Below are 19,014 nucleotides of genomic sequence, written 5' to 3' on the forward strand. Positions count from 1 at the left end.
TAATGATTCACTTGGCTATGTAATATGCAAAGTGATTAGGAGGGCGGCTGCACATTTTGTAAAGTCAGCAGGAGAGAGTCCACTCTAATGAATCCTAGGATATCAGCAGTTGGGGAAGGCAAAAAGCACTCTACCTAGCTCTGTAGCCCACAGGAGAGAACCCCTCTTCCACAGAATTCCTAAATTGTGGCACACAGAACATCCTGCTGGTGTGTAGCAATACTAGTCTGTCTAGAGATTATGGAATGTATATGTGATATTGCCACATAAGATTCTACTCAACCTCAGCATCAACAAAATTATAAATTATACTATAATTACAGAATATTACTGGTGATGGTTTAAGAGGCAGAAAGTATACAGGGAGAGATTATGGCATTGGCAATTGACTTGTAAACAGAATATATTTGATGTGAAGTTACTGAGAGCACTACTAAGCACAGAACCTCTGGGATGTAAAGTTTACATTCACTTTTCTCACAATAACTGCACTTTAAGAATTGTAAACCACAGAATCCCACATTCATGGCTTTGGAATAATTATATATTTAGCCCTTATAACAGCCAATGATCAGATTACACATCCTGTTTGTATGGATAAGTGATTCTATTATCTTTTTGGAAAGATACTGTTGAATGAAATCTAATTGTTCAAGAATTTACCTACATTTCTTAAGTGATTCAAAATCAGTTATTTCAGTCAGACAAAGTGAAAGCTGCATCCATTGAAGCCAGACTTTCACAGTATGTTGGAATTCAATTGATAATGAACAGAGTCTTGCAAGATCTTGTTAATTTGATAGAACCTAGTCATGTATACGCTGACGAGTAACAAAGAATGCCATTTGACAACTGCAGACCTTTAATGTGAATCTAATATAATTTCTCACATCTAAAGAAGAAAATTAGCGGCACAATAATCATGTACACTGAGCAAAATAGAATTAAAAGTCTTTACTTCCTTCTAGTAGCAAAAAATATTATTAAGCTTTACTTTGAAAATGATTCATCATACATACTGGTTTCCAATTCATTCAAGCTTTGGAAGTGTGTTAATTATGTCAAGGTTGCCCTTAAACACAGAAGATAACAGTTGAAATTGAAAAGGCCATTTCCCCTATTACGGCCTGATTCTGCAGTCTTCACGCAGGTAATTCTCCCACTAATTTCAGTGGGAGATTTACCTAAGTATGAGCTCTTACTTGTTTCATTTTTTTTTTAACTGATAGCTATACATATAATCTAAATCAGACTAGCACAAGGCCTATGGACCATTTATCTCCCACTTAAACACTCAAAATAGGACTTAACTGAGACATAAGTGGTGTATAGTCCATGGAGTGGACCTACGCACAGGGGTAATTTTCATCCAAAATGAAGGGAAGAAAGAACTCTCTGACAAATACTAATAAAAAAAACTTTAATACTGAGACTTTATATATACATATACATAGAAGATGAAAGATAACTACAAATACATCTATTGGACATAGTCTAAAAGTGCATTTGTAGTAAATATTTACAAATATATATAAAAAAATCAAACAACTTTTATATTAACATCATATTACCTTTATTCTGAAGTGTCACAAAAACAAAACATTTTATTTATTTTTCTTAAAAGGCTATTGGCATTGCAAAGTAACTGGTAAGAAAAGTCTGCTACAAGAAATGAACAAATTACGTGTTTTAGCCAGCCCTCTTCTTCCAATTTCACTAATAAAAATCTAGGTTTCTAATTCAGTTTAAGTCAGTCATATTATCTTGTGCTGAACATTAACAACAGTAAGAGCATAGAAAGCAAGATTAATTCAGTATAATTTATTTTAAAATGTCTGCTACTGAGATTTTCCCTATTAAAAACTGAATTAATCCAAATATGAGTTATATTTCTGAAGCTAGATGGCACAAAGAAAATACAATAAATGGCTTAAACAACCTCTTTTAAGGAATGTTTAGCTACACTTTATCAGAAATGATCAGAGCAGTACCATGCAGCTGTAATCTGAGTCATGTTTTACGAACAAGGGAATACAAACAAGACAAGCAGCTGGAGCGGCCCCATATTCACTGATGCACATCTTTCTCCCTAAAGCTATGAAGGCCATTTTGTCAAGCAGGATGAAGCAGAACAAAAGTGGCTCTGAAAGCGCCGTTACAGGCATCCAGATAACTACATATAGATGTACAGCTAAAATTACCAATTAGTTTACCAATTGGCTGCAACGGATTCGATTGGTTTGTAATTAATTCTAGTTACTGGCGCATACAGCAGGACGGTTGGCGCCATCCTTTTGTCCTCCTGATACACAATACTACTGCACAGGGCCCTAGGGTCTTGGCTCTCTAATTCACCTACAGTACTGAGTGTAGCAGATATACCCTATGGTGCTGAAGCAGTGGAAACTTGTACCACTTGAGAAGGTGCTGACAAAAAGGAACCTTTATGGGGTAGACTGCTGCTGCACTAGAGTCAAGGCAATTTTAAATGCCATTATTTGTCAAGGTCAAGTGTAACTCATACTGATTTTTAAAGGCCAGTACAAGCTAAGAAAACAGGTTGAGGGGATGATCTTAAAACCAATGTCAACAGGAAAATGTGAAACAGAAGAATTTCTACAATATTAAAATTCCCCCCTGCATCATTCTAATGACTTCTTCATGCTTTCATTTTCTACCTTGGTGTATTTCCTTCCTCCAGCCCTGAATCATTAGCTTAATTTCAAATAAAACAACATATTAAAAAAATTATATATATTTTAATCCATGCTTCTTGTTCCTACATTTTGGGCTCATGGTAATCTTTTCCATGGATGTCCCCACCTTTCCTAAACACCTTGGAGAAGCTTTACCATAATGCATTCGCGAAACAGTATATGTGTGGTCCTGTGATCTCACACAGCTTCCTGTATCTTAAAGGTTTTTTAAATAATGAAAAGACCTCAACATCCTTCAAGCTCAGTATCAATATGGTGGAATTTTTGAACTGGAATGAAAACAATATATATTTAATTGAAGTGTTTCTCTAGTTAGTTGAAAAAGTGATGTTAATTTCAGCAGTGGGCAATTAAAGAGGGCAGCCGCTGAATAAATATTGGACAGGTCTCTAGACATTAGAACCTCACACCCTATAATTCACACATACAAAAATGGCCTCTCCTCACTTCATAGCAACGGCTTAGTGGCAGAGCACTGGAAGGATGTCTAATATTAGTAAGACCTCATTATTTTTACAAAATATCTACAGTAAATTTACAAGTGTTCTCTTTTTCTGTCTGATTCCATGGAAACACATCCCTAGGACCTCTGCAGGGACCTGGCTTCTTAGGTGTGGATAGACAGCCCAGGGGATGGCTGCTGTCCAATCTATCATGCCCCCTAAATTAAGCAGGGACTGGTAATGTAATTTAATGCCTCTTACCCAAGCCAGAAATAACATATATGGATTAACCCACCATAGAGTGCAACACACATACACTGAAGGGATGGGATGGGAGGTGTCAGGGCAGGAGAGGATCAGCAACAGTAGGAGATACCATAGAAGTACAGCTCCTGCTCGTACATGAGTCATGAGGGTCCAGAAGCTGTGCAGAAACACAGGGATCTCCCACAGAATAATAAAGAAGAAACTCCATGAGCGGAAGGAAACTCAATCAGTTTTCCAGCCCCTTGTATATTAAAAAAAATAAAAAAATCTACAATGATTTGGTTCCTATTGCATATGCCTTTCGAAAAAAGGAGTCTAGTTTGTTCAGATATAATGTAGTCAACTTGGAAATCAAATCTTCTCAGTTTCACTCCCCTACACTAAAATGCAGGGAAGGGGTGAGAGGGGGGAGGCAAAGGAGACCACAAGATGGAACAATTTCCCCGGCATTCCCACCAGCAGAACATACCAGAGAAAAGAACTTTGTTAACATACAAATGTTCAGTTCATTCTCAGGTCGGGAAATGGGCATTGAGCTTTTTCTACCAGTTGATAGTTCCGCAGAGTAATTATGTTGTACATTTTGGATTAAATATGTGTCAGATTAGATGCCATTTTCAGTTATTCCTGCATAAAAAACAAGCAAACCTAGTTTTTTTCTCGTCTGTCTTTCTATTTAATTTTGAAAAGGACAATCAGATATTTGTTTTAGTCATTTGGCTTAAAAATTGCCCTGAGGCTGAGAGTTTGCACAAGGTTCAGTGCAGAGATACTTTTTTGACAGCCGAATTATAAATGCTTAGAAGAACCCAGACGGTTTGGTTTGGATTCTTGCTTCCTAGTCAGGGACAGTCACCAAAGCAGTGTGTTTAATCTTAGTGGAGGATTGGGGGGGCGGGGATGTGAGAATCCCCTTACTCTATCTAATGGAGTGCCATTGAACCATTCTCCGTCAATGAAAAATCACAGTAACATGAGGCCTTAAAGAAGAGGCAAAAACTGTGTGATGGGGGAGAAAAAGAATATAATACATCAATAACTGGAGTTCTCCAAAAGATGTTGCCTCTGCAAATCCCCACTGTAGCAGTCTTGCACCATGCACATAAGCCACTGAACTGTTAGTAGTTAAAGCTTCTGGGAGCACTTGTGACAATCTAGGATCCAAATGTTCAAGATCCCATAACTGTTCTCAATTTCTTTCCTCATCAAAGCATCCATTAAGGGACTGCAAAGAGGAGTGGAGGAAAGATGATGAATGTGTCTCAGCAGAGGCAATGGGACTCCACCCAATCTCACACTGATTTTCCATCTATTCAGCTTCGCTGACTTCAACTGAGTCATTCTTGGTTTACACTGGGGTAAAAGAATAGAATTTGGTCCTATATATTCTGAGAATTCCAAGTATTGCTAGGCAACCTTCATTTTGCTTTAATGAATTATCTCAGCAGACCTGTGTAGGAGACTAATCAGCAAAATCACAATCACAAGAGGCCAGGGAGTGCTTACTTAGAAACAGACTGAAGTGTTGCCCTACTGAACAGAGCAAGTGATCTATATTCAGAGTCAAGAGAATAATACTTCATGCAGGTGTTAACTCCACGTGGCAGCCTAACATATTTCAAGAATAGATATATTTCTAATAGAGGCAGCCAGTGTAGCCACAGGTCTCTTAGAATGCCCTCAATCTATCTGGTATTGAGACTCCAGCCTGATCATAAAAAGGCCTAGATAGAAACCAGAATCCATTTGGAAAGCCTCTGAATTGAAATTTGGATTTCTCCACAAGGAAGAAAAAAAAGGAAAATTTACAAATAAGGCTGAGCTTTTTCCAAACAGTATTAAAAACTTTTTAAATATCTAACCTATTAAACCTCATTTCATTGGTAGATGATGAGACTTGTGAATAACACAGCACGAGAGAGTTATATATTTGCTAATATGAAAATCTACGACCATCTTACTAGGCTTTGGGGTGATGTTTCAGAACCACTTTGTCTTTCTGAATAGTGTAAGGAGGATCAGCCATAGAACTTCCAGATTGTTTCTTTTAGAAGGTGGAGTGTTAATAAACATTCTTCTAGAGGTTCAACTCCTGTAAGAAATCAATTCAAGACCCAGTGGTTTTTGGGTTGTCAAACTAATCGAAATATATGTAATGGGCCCTAAAAACTAAGATGGAAGAACCCTAAACTTGTAGCTGGTATGAGGAAATGGAAAATAAATGAACCCATCCTGATGATGGGCAACAGAAGAACACAGTGTCTGTTTAGATAATACTTGTCTGTCATACTGTATCTGAGAGTCAATACAAATTACCCATTCACTGAGTTCAGGAAAACCTCGACCACTAGCCTAATTGCTCTTAGCGCCAATATATTTGTATGCAATTTATTTTCTTTGTTTTCCAAATATTAAATAAGGAAGGGCAGAGTGAGATTGGGAATAAGAGAGCAAAAGGGAAGAAAGAAAATATTTCAAGTACAAATATTTGTGCTGAAGGATGATCTGGTGGGTAATACACAGGACTGATGAATAGGACTCCAGATTTCATTTCCAGTTCTGCCACTGACTCACTGTGTAACCTTACCTGCCTGTGCCCAGATTTACTCATATGTAAAGTGGGGACAATAATACTGACCTACTTCAGGAGATAGGTGAAAATACTTTAAGATCATTGGATGAAATTACTACTATTAATTATTATTATCATTAAGAAGGTTGAGACAGGCTGAATCAGAAAATACATATTCACTTCATGTACTCACATCTGCAAAAATGTCACTTTAGGAGCAACTTGGAACACAGCAAACTGTTTGGGACAAGCTAACTTTCAAATGTGTTCCTGTGCCAGAGGCACAAAGTCTGGTGGATGGAAATTAGGGGTAAATCTTAGTCAGTCAGAGTTCATGGCAATGTGACTGGGACCATCTCCAAACTTCACAGGAAAGCAGCACAGACCATTCGTTATGGACTGGGGAGTATGTCATGTTCTACAAAGGGTTAGAGGGCTACTCTTCTGTTGGGCTAGAGAATGCTAAATAATAAAATAAAACAGAGATATAAAATACATGGAAACATCAATATTTAACTTGAATGTGCGGGGACTATAATATAGCAAGTATCTACACAATTTAGCATTTCATTTTTGTTTCCTATTTGGTCTTATATCCACCAATTCTGTGACCACTAAACCAGTGGACAGACTAATTTAAATGAAATAAGACTATGTTTAAACTTGACAAACCCTGCTTCTTTTAGAGGTAATTTAACCAATTTGTCACTGTATTCTTAAGCATGAAGCATCAAAACAGTATCAATACATACATTTGTGGTTTCAAATACCTCAGCTCCAAACCATTAGCAAGAGTTCCTGAGATACTGCCTTAGGCAGCATCCAAAGCCAGGAGGAAATATACACAACAGCTGATCTTCTTACACACATTTCCACTGTTTGCATCCTTACCACAACCCTTTCGTCTGCAATTTCAACCACAACCACTCACCAGAGCTCAGTCCCATTTGGAAGCACTAAACATTATCCACAGTGACAATGTAATCAATAACCAAGTACTCCAAATCATAAGATTGAATAAATCCCATATGTATAACTTCAAAAACAAACACACACATTTTCAAGCTATCCTGGATTAATCCAAAGGTGTTAAATGTTGGTAATAGGGTCAGGTTTTATTTTCTTTAACAAGTATAAATCTTGTATTGTAATTTGACCTTTAGCACAATTAAAACATTTATAACACTGCATGATGTATCCACTTGATTTTTTTCAGTATAGGGAAAAATATGAAAAAATAGTGACAAATTTCCCAAATTAAAATACAAATATTCAAAATAATAAATTAAGATTATTTTAATAAAATCTATATGAAAGCTTTTCTTAATAACAATTGTTTATTTTCAGAGGACAATTTAAAAATAAAAATAAGTAACACAAAGGCTAGAGCCGTGTTAAACTCTCAAACTTGTGTACTGGTGACCCCTTTCACATAGCAACCTCTGAGTGCAATCCCCGTCATAAATTAAAAAACATTTTTTGTATATTTAACACCATTATAAATGCTGGAGGCAAAGCGGGGTTTGGGGTAGAGGCTGACAGCTTGCAACCCCCCATATAATAACCTCACCACCCCGTGAGGGGTCCTGACCCCCAGTTTGAGAACTCCTGGGCTAGAGAAACAATTACCAGATATTATATTTCCTTATTTAATATTATTTTTACAAAACACTTATACAGCATTGTAAATATAAATGACACTTCACAAACTTAGCTAACAATACATTCTCTGCTCAAATTGCTTTCAAACTAAATAGGTAAGAAAAACAAGACAACAAAATATGAGTCAACACAAGTGCTGCTTTTGTTTATCATCATCAATGTCCTTTAGTCCCTCAGACCTGGCAGACTTTGTGTGAATTCTCAACTGTAGGCAGTGATTTGTCTGTCTAGTACAATAAGATAACTCTTTTTTTATACCCCTCTACCCCGATATAATGCGACCCGATATAACACGAATTCGGCTATAACGCGGTAAAGCAGTACTCCGGGGGGGCTGGGCTGCATACTCCGGCAGATCAAAGCATGTTCGATATAACGTGGTTTCACCTATAACCCGGTAAGATTTTTTGGCTCCCAAGGACAGCGTTATATCGGGGTAGAGGTGTATAATTAATACTGTTTTAAACCACTAGATTCCTTCTCTAGACACATCAGGCAAGTACGAAGTGTTACCAAGTAAGCATATGAGTGAAATTAAAGATATTTCCACCATTAATATAGATTTTAATTATAAAACTGATTTTCATCTTAAAATGTAATTTAAAAATTCAGAAGACCAGAGTGGTCTTTTTAATCTCTAGACTCCTAAAATATAATTTTTAAAGTTATTGTTTAAACAATCCAGCAGAATTACTACAGATTACCTATCTATCAACACTGCAGTGTCACTGTATATTCATGGGAGGTTACAGTACACCAAGAGAGACTATATGAGCCACAGAGATGATCAAATCTTCCAGCTGCAATTCTTATAATGCCTAGTCTTTTCTATTGCAACACTGTCCATTATTAGAATTATTTTGATAAGCAAAATAGAAAAATATCTAAAGCCACATTTAATGACTAGTTAAACAATTGGAAAAAATAGCTTTACCACCAAATCAGAGTCATCCAAGAACTATTTTTATACAATGACAATGCATGATGGCTCAGTTGCTCCACCCCAGAACCTATAAAAAGAGGAGACCATATGTGGGGAGAGGAAGAAGTTCCACCTCCCTTGTCTCAGAAGATTTTCTGCTCGTGACTCTACAGAGTACAAGGTGTGGAGTTGGAGCAGGATACGCTGATGTTACTGCATAGCTGCTGTGGGATGCGATCAATGGCAGCATGGCTCCTAATAAGGCTATGTTGCCCAGGGGTAAGACAGACAGAGAAGCAATAGTTATCCTTGAAGGACAGTTCCTGTCTCCACCAAAAAGGGGATCTCTTCTCTCAAGATCCTTAGGATGTGTTGACTTTGGCGAGGATGTTGCTCCAAAATCTGTGTGTTTGCAAATCTCTACCACTGTGAGGGAACAGTTTCATAAAAACTCTTTAAAGTGAACATTGCACTGTTTTGCAACAAACCCTCTCCTGAGTGTGTCAGAACCTAAGAATAGCCATATCAAGTCAGACCAATGGTCCATCTGCCCAGTATTCTGCCTTCCAACAGTGGCCACTGCCAGATGCTTCAAAGGGAATGAACAGAACAGGCCAACTGTCAAGTGATCCATCCCCGTCATCCAGTCCCAGCTTCTGGCAGTCAGAGAGGTTTAGGAACACACAGAGCATGGAGTTGCATTCCCTGACTATCTTGGCTAATAGCTATTAATGGACCTATCCTTCATGAATTCTTTTTTGAACCCAGATATACTTTTGGCCTTCACAACATCCCCTGGCAACGAGTTCCACAAGTCGACTGTGCATTGTGCAAATAAGTACTTAAATAAATTACGGTGGTTCTACAGAATGGGGCAATCTACACTATTGTATTAAAATCATATTTAGAGGACACACTGAAATAGCTCTATCAGGTTCACAGAATCAGAGAAATGTAGGGCTACAAGGGATTTAAAGATCACCTAGTCCATCTCCTTGTGTTGAGGCAGGATTAAATATACCTAGGTCTGAGAGGTGTTTGTCTAACCTATTCCTAAAATCTTCCAATGATAGGGATTCCACAACCTCCTTACGTAATCTGTTCTAGAGCTTAACTATCTGTATAATTTGAAAGCTCTTCCTAATATCTAACCTGAATCTCCCTTGTTAAAACAAGCCAATTATTTCTTGTCCTACCCTCAGTGGACATGGAGAATAATTGATTTCCATCCTCCGTATTGATCACCTTTTACATATTTGAAGACTGTTTTCATGCCCTTCCCCCACATCCACCCCAGCCTTCTCTTCTTCAGCTGAACATGCCTAAAGCTTTCACCCTTTCCTCATAGTCATATTTTCCAAACCTCATATTTTTTTGTTATTCTCCTCTTGACTCTCTCCAATTTGTTCATATCTTTCTTAAAGTGCAGTGCCCAAAACTGGACACAGTACTCCAGCTGAGGCCTCATCGGTGCCAAATAAAGTGGAACTATTATCTTCCCTGCCTTACATATGACATTTCTGTTAATACATATCAGAATAACATCTGCTATTTTTGAAGCAGAAGCAAACTTCTTGCCTCATATTCAATTTGTGATCCACGATAATCCCCCAATCTTTTTGTGCAATACTGCTGTCTAGCCAGTTATTCCCTATTATATATTTGTGCATTTGATTTTTCCCTCCAAAATGTGGTACTTTGCACTTGTCTTTATTAAATTTCATCTTGTTGATTTCAGACCAATTCTCCACTTTATCAAGATCATCCTGAATTCTAATCCTGTCCTCCAAAGGGCTTGCAACCACTCTCAGCTTGACTTCATTCGCAAATTGTATAAGCATACTCTCCTCTCCATCATTCAAGTTATGATGAAATACTGAATGGTACCGGAACCAGGACTGACCCCTGAGGGGCCAAAGGAAACATGAACCATTGATAAATACTCTTTGAGTATGGTCTTTCAACCAGTTTTGCACCTACCTAATTTCATCTATGCCATATTTCCAGAGGCTGCTTATTAGAATCTCATGCAGAACAGAGTCAAAAGCGTCAGTCACTGAAGTCCAGCTACATCAAGTCTACTGCTTCTCCCCATCCAGAAGGCCAGTTACTTTGTCAAAGATGGAAACTAGATGGATTTGTCATGTACATGTCATGCCAAACCAATCTTGGCTATTACTTATCACCTTATTATCCTCCAGGTTTGAACAAATTGACTGTTTAATAATTTGTTCGAGTATCTTTCTGGGTATCCAAGTTAGGCTGACTGGTCTAAATTCTCTAAGTCCTCCTTTTTCCCCTTTTTGAAAATAGGTACTATGTTTGCCCTTCTCCAGTCCTCCAGGACCTCACCCATCCTTCATGAGTTCTCGAAGCTAATTGTTAATTGCTCAAAGATTGCTTCAGCTACTTCCTTAAGTACCTTGGGGTGAATTTTGTTGGGCCCTGCTGACCTGAACACATCTAACTTACCTAAGTATTTTTTAACCTGTTCTTTTCCTAGAGCCTTCTCCCTTGTTGTTAATATTAATTGCGTTAAGCATCTGGTCACAATTAACTTTTTTAGTAAAGATTGAAGTAAAGGCTGAATAGTATATGTTTAGAAAAACATATATGTGCTTAACCAAGTAAACAGACTAGATTCAGAAGAATATGGTCAGTCAGGCATGTAGAGGGTAAATTATCTACCTGTAATTGTTCTCTGAAAGGTAGATTCTGTATTTGAACTAAAGCCCTGAGGTATCATACTTTCAGACAAGAGTCTTCCTTTTAAGCACTTTAAAATATCTTCCATTAAGCCTTTTGCCCTTGGGGAAGCAGTCACGCACCAGAGAATATATGAAGTGCACCAACCATCAGTTCTTATTTACGTGAACAACAAGTGGAGTCCTTCTCTGTGGCACTAAAAGTGCTCACTATTTTGCATGACAGAGAAATAATTTCTTGGGATCTTTTGCCTTTATTTCTTAATTTTACTATTACTTCTATTCTGTATTTTAAAGCCCAGAGGAGTTCTAAGCTTCACTCTTGCCATTGTCAGCCTTTGTTTGCTTTCACCAGCTTTTTATATTTTTCTTTCGGACTTCAACCTTTTATTTTTTTGTGACTTTGTCACCGCTTATACAGAAAAGTGATCTCTATTGATTTCTAGCACTGCTCTGCGCAATAAGAGTTATGATGGGATTTGCTCACTGTGAGTTACCACCTTTAGGAAGGTTTAACATTCTTAAATATTAATTTTCTAGCTTCTGACAATTTCATTCACATATTATTTACAATTGGATTGAGACATTTAATAAATGACAGCTAACTAGTTGTTTTAGGCATGTTTGAAAACAAAAAAATGAGATGCATACAACTGCTCAGGTCTATGCAGGGAATAAAAAGAGAAAGAAGGTGGATGAGATAATATCTTATATTGGACCAACTTCTATTGATGAAAGAGACAAGTTCTGAGCTACAGAGCTCTTCCTCCGGTCTGCTCTGTATATCTTGAAAGCTTGTCTCTCTCTCCAACAGAAGATGGTCAATAAAAGCTATTACCTCACTCATCTTGTCTCTCTAATATCCTAGGACCAACAGGGCCACAATACCGCTGTAAATGAAGGGAGGGGAAAATAAGATTATTTCACTAGCACTCAACCTGCATAAATCTTGCAATGCAATATTCTGTTGCTGACATTTTGTCCTCGGAAGCAGAGGTGGGGTAAGAGTCTGACTTTTGCCTCTAGATAGCATAGAACTCATAGCCCAGGCGGCAATGGCCTAAAGTGGCTTTAATCCACCTTTACATCCTCCCAATCCTAGATTGCTCTGAGGGCTTAAGCCGGGGTGGACAAACCGGATTTGGCCTGCGGGATTGCCACCCCTGTGGTGCCGCGGGCCCCGCACCACTCCCGGAAGCGGCTGGCACCACGTCCCTGAGGCCCCTGGGGCAGGGAGGCAGAGGGCTCCGCACACTGCCCTCACCTGCAGGCACTGCCCCTCACAGCTCCCATTGGCCGGGAACAGGGAACCTTGGCCAATGAGAGCTTTGGAGGACGTACCCACAGGCAAGGGCAGTGCGCGGAGCCCTCTGTCCCTCCCACCCCCAGGGGCTGCAGGGACGAGCCTGCCTTAGCCCCGCTGTGTGCTGCTGCCACCCTGGAGCTGCTCCATGTAAGCGGCGCTGGGCCGGAGCCCGCACCCCAAATCCCTCCTGCACCCCGCACCCCAACTCCCTGCCCTGAGCCCCCTGCCGCACCCTGCACCTAACCCCCTGCCCTGAGGCCCTGCCACACCACGCACCTCTCCTGCACCGCAATCCCCTGCCCTGAGCCCCCTGCCACACCCCTCCTGCATGCCAACCCCCTGCCGCAATTCTTCTGCACCCCTACCTCCTGCCCTGAGCTCCCTGCCGTACCCCGCACCCCTCCTGCACACCAACCCCTTGCCCTGAGCCCCCTGCCACACCCTGCACCGCTCCTGTACCCCAACCCCCTGCCCTGAGCCCCCCCCCGCACTCTTCCCTGCACCCCTGCCCTGAACCCCCTCCTGCACTCCAACCCCCTTGCCCTGAGCCCATTCCTGCACACTGCACTCCCTCCTGCACCCCAACTCCCTGCCCCAGGCCTACACTCATGGCCCTGCATGCAATTTCCCCACCCAGATGTGGCCCTTGGGCCAAAATGTTTGCCCACCCCTGGCTTAAGCAGCACCTGGAAGACAGCCTAAATTACGGCAGTCTCCCTAGTTGCCTATAAGCCACAGTACTGCCTGTAGATATACCCACAGAGGCTCCTCTGAAGGCAGTTTTATGATGCTCCTCCACATTTTCTGACCAAGGGAAACCTATTCTAGATGAATACAGGGCTTTTAGAGACCCTTTACACCAACTCAGCCCTTTTAAATAGCAGAATAAAACTGGAATGGGGAAGAGGATCTCACCTCTGGAGTTAGAAAACAAACACAGGCCCTTGTACATGATATGTATTACAAGGCACAATATAACACAACATAAACAGGATAGGATGTTGCCAATGGGATGATGTAGTCTAGGGTTACCATATTTCAGCAAGCAAAAAAGAGGACGGGAGGAGCCCCGCCCTAGCCCCGCCGCTGCCCCTCCCACTTCCCGCCCCCCCCGAACCCCCAACCCTCCCCCCGTTCCTTGTCCCCTGACTGCCCCCTCCTGGGACCCCTGCCCCTAACTGCCCCCCAGGACTCCACTCCCTATCTAAGCCTCCCTGCCTCTTGTCCCCTGACTGCCCCAACCCTTATCCACACCCCCACCCCCAGACAGACCCCTGGGACTCCCACGCCCCATCCAACCACTCCCCACCCCCTGACAGCCCCCCCCAGAACTCCCAACCCATCTAAACCCCTCTGCTCCCTGTCCCCTGACTGCTCCGATCCCTCTCCGCACTCCTGCCCCCTGACAGCCCCCCCCAGAACTCCCAACCCATCTAAACCCCTCTGCTCCCTGTCCCCTGACTGCTCCGATCCCTCTCCGCACTCCTGCCCCCTGACAGCCCCCCCCGAGAACTCCCAACCCATCTAAACCCCTCTGCTCCCTGTCCCCTGACTGCTCCGATCCCTCTCCGCACTCCTGCCCCCTGACAGCCCCCCCCAGAACTTCCAACCCATCTAAACCCCTCTGCTCCCTGTCCCCTGACTGCTCCGATCCCTCTCCCCACTCCTGCCCCCTGACAGCTCCCCCCCAGAACTCCCAGCCCCCCACCCCCCCGCTCCTTGTCCCCTGACTGCCCCCTCCTGGGACCCCTGCTCCTAACTGCCCTCCAGAACCCCACCCCCTACCTAAGACTCCCTGTTCCTTGTCCCCTAACTGCCCCCTCCTAAGACCCCCCCCCAACTGCCCCCCAGGACCCTACCCCCTACCTGTACCCTGACTGCCCAAAACTTTCTCCACTCCCCCCAAAAAGCCCCCCCCCGTTTCTTGACTGCCCCCTCCAGAACCTCCCTGCCCCTTCTCCTGCCCCCTGGCCCCCTTACCCTGCTGCTCAGAACAGGGTGTTGGGCTCTGTGCGAGCCGAGCCGGACACGTGGCTGCGCTGCCCAGCACAACAAAACCCGGTCCCTGGCCCTGCACAGTGCTGCCGGACCGGGCTGCAGGGGAGAGCTGCCGGCTCAGAATGCAGGGCGGATCCGGCTCCTCTGCAGCTGCTCCGGAGTCCAGCCCGGGACTTTCCTGCAGCCCTCCCAGCTGCTCGCTCTGCTCTGCCGGGGGAGGGGGGAAATCCCGGACATTTTGAGTGCTTTACAAATTCCCCCCGGATGCTATTTTTAGAACAAAAAGGAGGACATGTCCGGGTAAATCCAGACGAATGGTAACCCTAATGTAGTCTGTAAAATGAGAAATGGATACAAAGTTTTATCATACACCTTATTCTGTCAAATATGGATCTACTGTAATGCGCTATGCGCTACACCTGAGACTGACCAAGGCCACCCTTAAATTAAGGCATGCAGAGGTTCATCTACTAAGCAAGAAGAACTGTTGACAAGGTCTCACACCAGTGCTTCATGCTCAACCCTGTTTGCATATCCAGTTCTGAGTGCAAGTCAAGAGCCTAATCCTCAGTTACAAAGCCCTAAGTAGGCTGACGCCAGCTACCTGAGTGAATGCCTCGCTCTGCACCATGAAATGCAAGCTGCATTCAGCCAGAGCACTTTGGCTGACAGAAGTCAAGATATGCCTTGCAGGGAGTGAGGGCAGAGCTTTTGGTGTGGAGAACCACAACTGTGAAACCAGCTTCTGGAAGAGATTTGGCTGCGCCTAAATTTTACCACCAGCGTTACACAGCAAAAAATCCTTTGAAAAAGAAAAGAAAATGATGTATGGGTACACGCATGTCAATGATATACTAATCAGTCTCACATACAAGCCCACATACATATATAATTTTACCATAAATTTATATTATACTTTTTTCCTGCTTACCTACATGTACAACATTAATCCTAAGAAAAAAGCAAAAATAATACTTTTCCAAAACATTCTAGTATTATGCATAAATCATAAAAAATATATTATCAAAGTCACCGCCGCCTTATATTGTACCAAAGGTATCTCTGACATTTAGCTAAGAGCACAATAAATCAATCAATACAATCATCATGCAAAAAGAAATCAAGAAGCAGCTCAACAAATATAACTGGTAACTGTTCTCCACAAATAATTAATAATAAAACTATTTAAAATTTTCCATCTTTCCTACATCTCATCTTCAAAAAACTCTATTAAAAGATATATGACCAGATAATATGGCCTATTCAATGCTATCCCATAAAAGAAAATTCCTAAAATCAAGATACTATAACAAAAATAGCAATAGAGGGTTCTGTGGCACCTTTGAGACTAACAGAAGTATTGGGAACATAAGCTTTCGTGGGCTTATGCTCCCAATACTTCTGTTAGTCTCAAAGGTACCACAGAACCCTCTGTTGCTTTTTACAGATTCAGACTAACACGGCTACCCCTCTGATACATAACAAAAATAACACACATAAAATCTTAACAATCACTGGGGCTGCGTTAAAGTGGTGGTTTTGTGATGAAACAGACATTTCTTTATATATGATTAAAATAATGCAGTTACTAAATATGTTTGGGGGTGTAAGATTTAGGATTTACATAGATATTCATTTCTGTGCTTTTAAGTGCCTAGGGAGTTTTGCAGGCAAACAATGTGACAGGTAACTGCGCTGTTGTCACTTACCAACCTTAACTGGTGTTTTAAAGATTTTTGGTTTGGGATGTATATATATTTCCTTCCCAGCACTGACTGAGTGTTATGACTGGAATTCTAGGTGAGGTCTCAGCTCTATAAAGATGTGATAATGTACAAATAAACTTCTTTTCCTTCAGTCATAAAAGTTTATAAATGGTAATCTGATTACATGACAAAGCAGATTGGTTTTCTTAAAAACAAAAATTCATCAGAGAAATTTCCTGAGCAGGAAGACAGTCCAGTAACAAAATGTTAAATTATGTTAGATCAACTAATGGTTTGGAAGCCTCCAGCTACTGTTCAGTTCTGAAACCTGATTTCAATTAAATATATTTGTACGCTAATCCCAAAGCCAATTTGGCCATCTCTGATTTCAGCAGAAAACTAGATACACATGATAAGATGAAAGTTTATTTTAAACTATATATGTAGATATGTAGATATATACATATCACAGTGATTAGATAATGGCTTCCAGAATTTGGTGAACTATCAGCCATGTTTAATGTTAAAAAAAAGTACCTTTAATATTTTCTTAAAGATGTACTGTCCTGGTTTCTCTTAATTCTTGTGATCATTTAATGCATTATAAAGTAATACAGTGTACAATGAACTCATTAAAAGGCAATAGTTCTCCTACTGAGTTACTGGAAAGACACCATGCTTTGTGTCTCTGTTTTACATCTTATTACAAACACAAGGTTATCTAAAATTAGAAAAAACACCTTATAACGACATCCCACCCAGACATTGTTTATACTTGGCCATCAATCGCACTTTCTTACCACCAGAGAGTGAATTAGAAGAGTGATAACTATCTCTGCAGAAACGGAGCAATGTGTAATTAAGACATTAAACAGGAAACTAAAGAATGTGAAAACGGGCTGAATCTCAACAGTGCCACCTACAGCAAAAAGTACTGCAGGCAAAAGGATATGACAATTACTAGAAATATCAACCACAGACTGAATGAGGCGTTTTTGGTTTTTGTTAATATAAATTACGGTAATCTGATTGCAGTGTTAAAAGTCTAAGAAAAAGTTACATATTGCTATAAGTTTCATATCATTCCAAACCGGTCAGCGTGTAAGATGAAAGCTTCTTTTTCTTGGCAAAAATAAATCAATATGTTTTCAGCTTTCTTATTTAAGGCCCTCAAATAAAATACAAAGCATGCAATAATTTGTTTTTGAGGTTCTGTTTCTTGTTTTTAGCTTATCTGTAATGACAGGAACAGCACCAAGAGACACATTGCAACAATTGGGGCAGAACACTTCAGAAAGAGTCTTACCTTGCATTCTACTACGCTCTGATCCGACTCACAAGTAACATAGATTTCATCAACTGCTCGTCTAAGATTGTCAAAAAGAAATGCCCAATATCGAGCTCTCAAATCAACTTTTCGAGGTTGCCTTGTTTTTGTTGGGCTTTTGTCAAAGTTTTTATCTCCAGCCGCTGCTGATGTTATTTTACAGTCTACTGTAGTACTCTGAAGAGATGAGATACAACATAAAAAAAAAACACAAATAAGTGTGGCAAGGGGTTGGGCTTCTGTATAACATAATTTTTTCAACATATGTCAACACTTTCAAACAAGACGTCCTTCATTGAGGCTTACGCCATATCCCACTGACTGAGTTCTTCAAACAAATTTTCTCACCTTAAACAAAAGGGGCAGGTCTGTAGAACCTAATTTCTGTTTCTCTGACATTTCTAACCCAATATTTACATCTGCACAATAGCAGAAGATATTCTGCTCTGTATGTAGATGGGAAAGTTGCATTTGCCCCATTACTTGTTCTGGCAAGAGTATGTTTCCAGAAGATGCAAACGTTATTTTGCTAATGACTATGCCAGGTACATTCTGTCATCAAACAAATGTTATTGCAAAGATATTGTATAGAACATTTTGTCTCAATTTTTTGTTAAAATATAATAACTTCAGTGTACAAGTCTTAAGGCCAGTGAACACAGCTGTGACCAGCCTTTTAATCAATGTTTTATTGCTTCACTGTAGTAAAGAAGTCAGTAAGCATCAAATTAGTTACAAAGAAAAGCTTTCATACTTCAAAAGATTCATGTCTTTGCCTGTATAGGTGACTTTCCATTCATCACAATATTAGAAGGCAAATTCAAATCCAGCATATTGACTTTAATTGTGCTGCTCTTGCTTAAAGCCAGGTCTGAAGCTGTCTCTCTGTTGTTTTGACTCTAGAGTCATGATTTTAGCAATGTTAAACACACCTTAAGCGTCTACCCTTATTTTCAAAGAAGAGAAATGGAGTATAAATTTATGGTTCTCTGCAAATTATTGAGATATAAATGCTATGTTAAATTTGATTACTCTATTTTCTTTGGGCTCGTATTAGCCCCAAATTTTCTTCGTGACTGCTGGATCATAGATGCTCTGTTATGTGCCATCTTAAAAGCAATAATTTAATGATTACTACAGCCTTACACATCTGCTGAGCTTGCACGTTCAGTTCATTCCTTTTCATAATGTGGGAGGTAGGTTTTTCCTTCGTTGACTGATCTACTGTAACTCAGTCATGGAAGACATTCTAAAAGGGTGTGAAGCACCTCTTCCTGGCTGACGGCTCCAAAATTGAATTCAGCCAGATTCAGGATACTGGGTCCATCTAGCCTAAGATTCTCTCCCACAACAACAGCAAAGAGGAAGGAAGGAGTTCCCATACTAGAA

At 40.7% G+C, this 19,014-nt stretch overlaps 1 protein-coding gene across 9 annotated transcripts in view; it reads right to left on the minus strand.

Annotated features, from left to right (window-relative positions):
* Positions 1–19,014, minus strand: part of SCAPER (S-phase cyclin A associated protein in the ER) — a 524,758-nt gene that overhangs the window by 286,235 nt on the left and 219,509 nt on the right. For all 9 annotated transcript variants that reach the window (XM_065558411.1, XM_065558415.1, XM_065558414.1 and 6 more), the window contains one exon: positions 17,605–17,802. In XM_065558411.1, the coding sequence (XP_065414483.1) occupies positions 17,605–17,802 (198 nt within the window). The remainder of the gene's footprint in view (positions 1–17,604; positions 17,803–19,014) is intronic.

The sequence above is a fragment of the Chrysemys picta genome, chromosome 10 (genome assembly GCF_011386835.1).
Source record: "Chrysemys picta bellii isolate R12L10 chromosome 10, ASM1138683v2, whole genome shotgun sequence".
Taxonomy (NCBI): Eukaryota; Metazoa; Chordata; order Testudines; family Emydidae; genus Chrysemys; species Chrysemys picta.